Source organism: Mobula birostris, chromosome 2, assembly GCF_030028105.1.
Source record: "Mobula birostris isolate sMobBir1 chromosome 2, sMobBir1.hap1, whole genome shotgun sequence".
NCBI lineage: Eukaryota > Metazoa > Chordata > Chondrichthyes > Myliobatiformes > Myliobatidae > Mobula > Mobula birostris.
In genome coordinates, this window is record NC_092371.1 from 106,636,841 (window position 1) to 106,647,092 (window position 10,252).

General features: G+C 45.3%; 1 protein-coding gene across 1 annotated transcript; it reads left to right on the forward strand.

The window, feature by feature from the left end:
- Nucleotides 1-833: 833 nt before the first annotated feature.
- On the forward strand, nucleotides 834-7,891 carry LOC140189325 (uncharacterized). Its single transcript, XM_072246044.1, has 2 exons — nucleotides 834-1,109; nucleotides 6,025-7,891. Exon 2 carries the CDS (start codon nucleotides 6,940-6,942, stop codon nucleotides 7,801-7,803), a length of 864 nt encoding a protein of 287 aa, XP_072102145.1. The 5' UTR covers nucleotides 834-1,109; nucleotides 6,025-6,939; the 3' UTR covers nucleotides 7,804-7,891.
- Nucleotides 7,892-10,252: the final 2,361 nt, after the last annotated feature.

The following is a 10,252-nucleotide window of genomic DNA, read 5'->3' on the forward strand; positions in this document are numbered from 1 at the left end:
GATGACAAATTAGAACTGGACACCACTCGGTGGTTTTTGAATTTTCTCCATGACTTTCTGCAGACTGCAGAAGAAGACGAGCTCACTGAGATTTTGTCTCAAATATTCCTCATTCCTCAGGACTCAGGGCAAAGGGAGAATCTCATGGGTGGTAAAACCCCTTCTTCCCTGCTCTTTTCAATATTTTGGGTCATTTTTACAAATTTTGAAGGCCAGGTTGTTGCATTACAACCACTCCCTAAAGTACCAGAGCACAATGGAAGGTAAATGTTCATGGGAGCAGAGTGAGAAACCAAAGGGGGGCGAGCCCAAGTCAGGGTTCTGGAGTTCCAGAACATGTTGGGGGCTAGAGTTTACAGGAAGAGGGAATCAGAGCAGGACGATGTGGCTCTCAATGAAAGATCAGCAACATTTCGAAACTGATCAACTGAAAAAAATGTGTATTTCTGCAAAATGCTGGAGGAACTCAGCGGCTCAGGCCGCGTCAATGGAGAGGAATAAACAGTTAACGATTCGGTCCGGAACCCTTCAGCAAACGTACACTGTTTATTCCTCTGCTAAGATGCTGCCTGACTTGTTGAGTTCCTCCAATACTTTGTGTGTGTTGCTCTATATCTCCAATGTGCTGAATGTTCTACATGAGCACATTGAATGTTTTTTGAGACATGGCGTGGAACCGGTGCTTGCAGACACTTTAAACAGCACCCTATTTGCGCAGAGACTCCACGCTTCTGAATTCGCCGCCGGTGACCCTGCGATCAAATGCGCAGGCGGAAGGGTCGCTGATGCGCCTGAAAGTTGCGCATGCGCTCAGTCCACAAAAGGCCCGGGAGGATTCGCAGGAGGTAGGAGTTGGCTCCTGGCAGGGATTTCAGCACAGTTGTATACACCGCGACTGAGGCACAACTGCTGAGAGCTCCGGACACACCATGGTGCCGCAAACCTGGGACATTCCTGGTCCTTTCTCTCTCTCTCAGCCTCATGATCCGTGCCCGGGCCCCGGGGAGCTTTCTGCTGATTAGCGAAGTTGCTTGCGCCATTTCTGCGGCGCATGCCCATTACTGAGACTGTAACCGGTAGATGCGTCTCTCATTCGTGGGGGTTTCTGGGTACGAAAGCAGCCATTGGTGACATTCTACCGCTTTCCGCGCCAGTGTTTGGAAGTGCAGGCAGAGGGAATGGGAGCAGATAGATCTCCCAAACGTGCCGAGCTCCAACTATCTAAATCCAAAGATTAGGAAATCGGGACAAAAATATAGTTCCGAGTAAATCTCAGATGAAGAGTCTACCTTCCTTTCAATGAAAATATCAATTAGTGCGGCATGAAAAAAAGAACAAAATCCTTCCATCAGCTTTAGGTCTTGAGAAAATCATCTTTATTTTTCCTCCTCTTGTTCAGGACCTTTCTACCTATGAGAGCATGCTTTCGACCATAAGATACAGGAGCAGAATTAGGCCATTTGGCCCATCGAGTCTGTCTACTATTTCATCATGGTGGATTCATTTTCCTCTCAGCCCCAATCTCCTGCCTTCTCCCTGTATTCCTTCATGCGCTGACTAATCAAGAATCTGTCAACCTCTGCCTTAAATATACTCAGTGACTTGGCATCCACAGCCACCTGTAGCAACAAATTCCACAAATTCAGCACTCTGGCTGAAGAAATTCCTCCTCATTGCCATTCTATATGGAAGTCCCTCTATTCAGAGGCTGTGTCCTCTGGCTGTAGACTCCCACCACCACAGGAAATCTCCTCCCCAAATCCACTATCAAGGCCTTCCCCATTTGTTAAGGTCCAATCCCAGAATTATTTTTGTGAACCTCTTTTGAACCCTGTCTAGTGTCAGCACATCCTGTCTTAGATAAGTGTCCCAAAATTGCTCAGAATACTCCAAGGATGGCATGACCAGAACCCTATCCTCAGTATTACTTCCTTGCTTTTGAGTCTAGTCCTCTTGAGATGAATGCTAACAATGCATTTGCCTTCCTCACCACTGACTCAACATGCAAAATTAACCTTTAGGAAGCCCTGCACAAGGACTGACAGTGGAGATTTTTCCCTCCATTTAGAAAATAGTCTATACTTTTATTTCTTCTACCAAAGTGCATGACACTATATTCCATCTGCCACTTCTTTGCCATTCTTCTAGTCAGTCTAAGTCCTTCTGTAGCCATTCTGCTTCCTTAACACTATCTGCCCCTCCACTTATCATTGTATTGTCACTAAACCTAGCCACAAAGCCATCAATTTTGTCATCCAAGTTATTGACATACAATGTAAAAAGCAGTGGTCACAACACTGGCTCCTGTAGAACACCACTAGTCATTGGCAAACAACCAGAAAAGTCTCCCTTTATTCCCACTCTTTGCTTTCTGCCAGTCAGCCAATATTCTAATATCCTGTAATACTATGAGCTTTTATCTTGTTAGGCAGCCTCATGTGTAGCACCTAGTCAAAGGTGTTCTGAAAATCCATGAACAGAACATCCCCCAATTCTCCTTTGTCTATTCTGCTTGTTATTTCTTCAAAGAATTCCAACTGATTTGTCTGGATTGTCGCTTAGGGAAACCATGCTGACTTCGGCCTATTTTACCATGTGCCTCCAAGTACCCTGAAACCACGTCCTTAACAGTCAACTCCAACATCTTCCCAACACTGAGGTCAGACTAACTGGCCTATAATTTCTTTACTTCTGACTTCCTCCCTTCTTGAAGAGTGGAATGGCGTTTGCAATTTTTCCAGTCCTCCGGAACCATGCCAGAATCCATTGTGGTCAGAACCCTGGGGTGTAGACCGTCTGGTCCAGGTGACTTATCTACCTTCAGACCTTTCAGCACTTTCCAAGGACTTTCTCCCTAGTAATGGCAACTTCACTCACTTCTACCTCATGACATTCAAACTTTTGGCAAATTGCTCATGTCCTCCACAGTGAAGAACTCTGCTAAGTACTTATTCAGTTCATCTGCTGTTTTGTTGTACGACCGTTACTACCTCTCCAGCATCATTTTTCAGTGGTCCGATATCTACTGTCTCCTCTTTTTACACTTCATTTATCAGAACAAGCTTTTGGTATTCTCTTTAATATTATTGGCTAGCTTACCTTCTCTTTCCTTCTTTTCCTCTTTTATGACTTTTTTAGTTGCTATCTATTGGTTTTTAAAAGCTTCCCAATCCTCTAACTTCCCTTGTCAGCTATGATTGTGTCATCAAGCCTTTAGAATACTTCTCTTCTTTGGGATATATCTATCTTGTGTCTTCTGAATTGCTCCCGGAATCTCCAACCATTGCTAGTCTGCAGTTATCCCTGCTTATGTCCACTTCCAATCAACTTTCGCCAGCTCTTTTCTCATGCCTCTGTAATCACCTTTACTCCCTGTAATATTCGATACATCTGATTTTAGACTCTCCCCCTCAAATTCAGGGTGAATTCTATCATATTATGATCGCTGCTTCTTAAGGTTTCCTTTACCTTAATTTCCCTAGTCAAATCTTTTCATTATACCACACCTAATCCAGAATTGTCCTTTCTCTAGTAGGCTCAACCATGAGCTGCTCTAAAAAGCCATCTCTTCAGCATTCTACAAATTCCCCCTCTTGGGATCTAGCACTAACTTGACTTTCCAAATATACCTGCATACTAAAATCCCCCATGACTATCACAACATTGCCCTTTTTACACACCTTTTCTATCTCTCATAACTTGTACCCCACATCCTGGCTGTTGTTCAGAGGTTTGTATACAACTCCCATCAGGGTCTTTCCACCCTCACAGTTTCTTAACTCTACCCACAAGGATTCCACATCTTCTGGTCCTTGTCACCTCTTTCTAATGATTTGATTTCCTTTTTTACCAACAGAGCCACTCCACCCCTCTGCCTACCTGCCTGCCCTTTTGATACAAAGTGATCTTCTTTCAGCCACGACTCAGAAATGCCCACTATGTCTACCTGCTAACCTGTAACTGTGCTACAAGATTATCTACCTTGTTCTGTATACTGCGTGCATTCAAATATAACACCTTCAATCCTGTATTCATCACCATTCTCAATTTTTGCAACCATGTTACACTTCAATTCACCCCATTGACTACAATTTTACAAACCATCTGACTGTCCTTCTTGACAGGCTCACTACACACTGCCTCTGAACGTATACTGACTGCCCCATTCTCAGCCCTGTCACTCCTCTTCCCATCCCCTTGCCAAATTAGTTTAAACCCTCCCCAGGCATTCCAGCTAACTTGCCCACAAGGATGTTGGTCACCTTCGGGTTCAGGTGTCACCCATCCTCTTTGTACAGGTCACATCTTCCCCAATGATCCAGATATCTGAACCCCCCCCCCCCCGCACAAGTTCCTCAGCAACCCAATCATCCTATTCTTATACTCACTGGCACGTGGCACAGGTGGCAATCCAGAGGTTACTACCCTGGAGGTCCTACTTTTCAGCTTTTTACCTAACTCCCTAAAATCTGGCCTCAGTACCTCCTCTCCTTTCCTACCTATGTCATTGGTGGCAATATTTACCAAGAATTCTAGCTGCTCACTCTGCCCTTTTAGAATGCAGTGAACCCTATCCAAGACATTCCTGACTCTGGCACTGGGATGCAACATAACATCCAGGAGTCTCTACTGTGTCCACAAACTGCAGAGTCTTCTATCACTACTGCAGTCCTCTTCATCTCTCTTCACAACAGCACCTCTTTCACCTCAGAGGGTTGAAGAAGTTTGGTATGGGCCCTCAAATCCTAAGAACTTTCTACAGGGGCACAATTGAGAGTATTCTGACTGGCTGCATCACTGCCTGGTATGGGAACTGTACCTCCCTTAATCGCAGGACTCTGCGGAGAGTGGTGTGGACAGCCCAGCACATCTGTAGATGTGATCTTCCCACTATTCAGGACATCTACAAAGACAGGTGTGTAAAAAGGGCCCAAAGGATCATTGGGGACCTGAGTCACCCCAACCACAAACTGTTCCAGCTGCTACCATCTGGGAAACGGTACCACAGCATAAAAGCCAGGACCAACAGGCTCTGAGACAGCTTCTTCCACCAGGCCATCAGACTGATTAATTCATGCTGATACAACTGTATTTCTATGTTATATTGACTGCCCAGTCATACATACTATTTATTATAAATTACTATAAATTGCAAATTGCACATTTAGACAGAGATGTAATGTAAAGATTTTTACTCATGTATATGAAGGATGTAAGAAATAAAGTCAATTCAATTCTGAGCCACAGTGCCAGACTCTGGGCCAGAGACCCAGTCACTATGGCTCTCCTCCAGTACGTTGTCCCCTTCATCAGTATCCAAAGTGGTATACTTGTTATTAAGGGACTGGCCACAGGTATACTCTGCACTGGCTGCCCACTTCCCTTCCTTCTGAGAGTCACCCAGTTACCTGTCTCCTGCAACCTAAAGTGACTACCTCCCTGTAGCTCCTATCTATCACTTCCTCAGTCTCCCGTATGAGCTGAAGGTCATCGAGCTGCAGCTCCAGTTCCTTAACATGTTCCCTTTAGAGCTGCAGCTCTTTGCGCCTGGTGCAGACGTGATTATCTGGGAGGCTGGAGGTCTCCCAGCATTCCCACATCTCACACACAGAACAAAACACTGCCCCGGATCCATTCCCACTGCACTAACTGGGTAACTAGTAACTTGTAGCTTTCACATCACTAAAGTACCACACTGCAATGAGAAAGACGACTGCCCTTCCTTCCATATTCATTGGCATTGCCGTCGATGAGTTTACCACTGTGAATCACCTGGGGTGTGGGGGTCAGAAAGTGTCCAGATCAGCCATGTAATATCATGTGTTCTTTGTAGTGCTGTGGGACATGACCAGAACTTGGAAATAATACAAGTGGAGACAGACTGAGCCAAGTCACAGGTTGAGACGGGCAATCTGAGGAGTTCCTTAAACTTGGGTTGAATTTTGCGGTACCAAACAGACTAAAATTATCTCATCTGAAATGCTGTGCTTCACTCATTGATGTCCTTTGCAAATCTTTTTTCAGGTTAGAAACGACAAGTGGTGTATGGTAATCTCAAAGATAAGAACATGTCAGTTTTGTTGTCCCTGTCCAGCTATTTAAGTAATGACCAGATATTTCCTTTGTAACACCAATTATCGGTTGATCCTGGGAGATGAAGAAGTATCTCATCCCAATTGGCAATCTGCTTTGTCTCTGAAAAGAAAATTTTTGTTGTAACTCAGTGAAGTCAACCGGAACCAGGGTGCTGAGAACACACCAGAGAATTTGTTCACTGGAGATTGGGTCTTCAACTGCATTGATTGTACAAGGGACATCTGACTTGCTGAATTGCAAGAGAATTGATAGGAGAGAGAGATCATCCTCCTTCTCTCAGTGTGGGAAGGAATTCAGTCATTGGCCCATCCATAGAAGCGCCAGTGAGTTCACAGTGGGGAGAGGCCATTCGCCTGCTTTATGTATAGGAGGGGATCTACGATGTCATCGATCCTGAAGATACATCAGCAAGTTAACTCCATAGTGCGATATCTGATTCACCTGTGCTGACTGTGGGAAGCGACTCATTCCGTCATCCAAGCTGAAGGTACATCAGGAATTTCACGCTGGGGAGAGGCCATCACCTACTCAGACTGTGGGAAGAGTATCAGTCACTCAGCCCACTGCAGACACAACAGTGAGTTCACAAGGGAGAGAGACCCTTTAACTGTTCCGTCTGTGAGAAGAGATTCATTCAGTCATCTGACCTGCTGACACATGAGCGAGTTCACACTTGAGAGAGGAGGAACATTTGCTCTGAATGTGGGAAAGGATTGGCTAAGTCATCCCACCTATTGACACCCCAGTTGGTTTACACTAAGTCCATTTCCCTGCTCAGACTGTGGGAAGGGATTCATTTGGTCATCTGACCTATTGGCACACCAGTCAGATTACACTGGTAAGATGCCGTTCACCTGCTCAGACTGTGGGAAGGGATTCACTCAGTCATCTCGACTGAAGGTACATCAGCGAGTTCACACTGGGGAGAGGCCGTTCACCTGCTCAGATTGTGGGAAGGGATTCACTCAGTTATCCCACCTACAGACACACCAGCGTATTCACACAGGAGAGAGGCCGTTCACCTGTTCCGTATGTAGGAAGGGATTCACTCAGTCATCCCAACTACTGGCACACCAGTCAGTTCACACTGGAAAAATGCGATTCACCTGCTCAGAATGTGGGAAGGGATTCACTCGATCATCTGACCTACTGGCACATCAGCGAGTTCACACGGGGGAGAGACCATTCACCTGTTCAGACTGTGGGAAGGGATTCACTCAGTCATCTCAACTGAAGGTACATCAGCGAATTCACACTGGGGAGAAGCCGTTCATCTGCTCAGACTGCGGGAAGGGATTCATTTCATCATCTCAACTGAAGGTACATCAGCGAGTTCACACTGGGGAGAGGCCATTCACCTGCTCAGACTGTGGGAAGGGATTTACTAAGTCGTCTCAATTACTGGTACACCAGTCAGTTCACACTGGGGCGAAACCGTTCACCTGCTTAAACTGTGGGAAGGGATTCACTCAGTCATCTGACCTACTGGCACACCAGCGAGTTCACACTAGAGAGAGGCCGTTCACCTGTTCAGACTGTGGAAAGGGATTCTCTCACTCATCCAACCTACAGAGACACCAGTTAATTCACACTGGGGAGAGGCCGTTTACCTGCTCAGACTGTGGGAAGGGATTCACTCACTCGTCCAACCTACAGAGACACCAGTCAATTCACACTGGGGAAAAACCATTCACCTGCTCAGACTGATGGCAGGGATTTTCTCAGTCATCCACCTTGTGTCGTACATTGGGTGAAAATGTTTAAATAAGCTGTATACTGGATACTTAACTATCGCATTTGCTAACTCCAGATGTTCACCTTTAATGAGACTGGAGTTTAATATTCCAGACCTGTGACAAATAAATCAGCTCTATTTTAAACTCTGTCTCAGGTACCTAGTGAATCTACAACACACCCTGTGGCAGTTGGGAGTCAATTCAGCCCAACTGGACCTGGCAGTCTTTCTGTTCCACAACAGTTCTTTTAAATCCATCCCTTCTTTCCATCTCTCGTACTCTCTGTGGTGAGATCATTAGCTCTCTGTGCATGAAGAGGTTTAATTTGAATTTCCTGCATGACTTTATGCAGACTGAAGAAGACAATGAGCTGGGTGCGCTTAACGTCTGACATGTTCTCTGTCCCTCAAATCTCTGGACTGAGGAAGAACGACACAGGTAGTTAACCTCCTCCTTCCCTGCTCATTTCAACGTTGTGTGGTCATTTTCTCTGCTTCCAAAGGACTGTACCTCACACAGCTGGGTTGTTGGAATGAACCACTGTCCTCTAATGTGTGAAAGCAGAATGGAGAGCTATTAGTTGGATGTTCAATAGAGCAGGGTCAGAAACCAGGGACTGTGGGAAACCAGCACAGGGCGGAGTTTAGGGTTGTGGACAGAGCATATGATGAGGAGCAGGGGTCGTGGCAACGGATGACAGAGTAGCAACATTTGGTAGCTGATTGACAGGGAAATGAATTAGGCTGACTTTTACTGTTGACACACACAATGCCTGTTGACATTGAGTTTATTGCTTGTGGGAGCTTGCTGTGTTAAATTGGCTACGGAGTTCTGATAAAAATATTGACTGGATTGTTGCCATTTGGCAGAGGGGAAGCAATGCTTGTAAACGCTTTGAACGGCACTATTCTTACCCAGGTATCTGTGGGCTGCAGAGTTTACTGCCACGGCGAATCAAGTGTACAAGTGCCGGAAATCTAAAGTTGTGCCGAAAGGAGTGCTTGCATTCAGTGGACAAAGGGTTCTGGGAACGGGTGCACTGGGCCTCCCAGTGAGATCTTGTTATCTAAATCTAAGGATTTGGGCTTAGTTGAACTATATGGTTCCAAGTTTATCTTGCAGGAAAAACATACAATGTGTCTTTCAGATAAGTAGGTAAGTGATTTTCTACCAATTGAAGTGGAACATTGAGATCGAGTCCAACATCCAGAACACGCTGATGTCCATACCTCATAGGTAATGGGAATAGTTGAGATTGAGGCCCAAAAGGAAGAACTGGGTCCAACTTCCAGTGAAGTAAAATATCAATTAGAGCTGCACGGGATAAACAAACACCTTGTGTCACTTTTGATTCTTTAGCAGATCACCTTTGTTGAAAGTCATCTGGTTCTGGATCCTTTTGTCAAGTAGAACAAATGTAGAACAGTACAGCACAGGAACAGGCCATTTGGCCCACAATGTTGTGTCAAACATGCTGAAAAGCAAATCAAAAACACCCAAAACACTAATCCCTCCTACCTACACCACGTCCATATCCCTCCATTTTCCTTATAGCCATGTGCCTATCCAAGCGTCTCTTAAAAGCCTCAAATGTGTTTTTTCCCATACCAGGCAGCCACGACTCTGAGCATAAAACTCCCCTCACATCTCCCCTAAACCTACCCCCCCCACCTTCAAAGCATAATCTCCGTGCACGCTATTTGTGCCTTCATAATCTTGTAAACTATCAGATCTCCCCTCAGCCTCTGGCACTCCAGAGAAAACAGCCTCTTGTGATAGCACATGCCCTCTAAACCAGGCAGCATCCTGGTAAACCTCTTCTGCACCTTCTCTAAAGCCTCGACATCCTTCCTATAGTGGGGCGACCAGAACTGTGCGCACTACCAGATGTGGTCTAACTAGAGATTTATAAAGTTGCAACATAACCTCCTGACTTTTGAACGCAATACCTCGACTAATAAAAACAAGCATTCCATAAGCCTTAACCACCTTATCGACCTGTGTAGCCACTTTCAAGGAGCTATGAATATGGATCCTAGGATATCTCTGCTCAGCAACACTGTTAAGGATCTTGCTCTTGACAGTGTACTGTCTCCTTGCATTTGCCCTACCGAGGTACAACACCTCACATTTATCTGGGTTAAACTCCATCTGCCGTTTCTCTGCCCATATCCGCAATTGATCTACATTGTGTTGTATTCTTTGCCGGTCGTCTACATTATCCATAGCTCCACCAATCTTGGTATCATCCGCAAATTTGCAAACCCATTCATCTACGTTTTCATCCAGGTCATTTATATTTATCACAAATAGCAGAGGTCTCAGAACATATTCCTGCAGAACACCACTAATTACAGACCTCTGGCTTGAATAAGAACCTTTGACCACTACCCTCTATCTGCTATCAGCAAGCCAGTTCT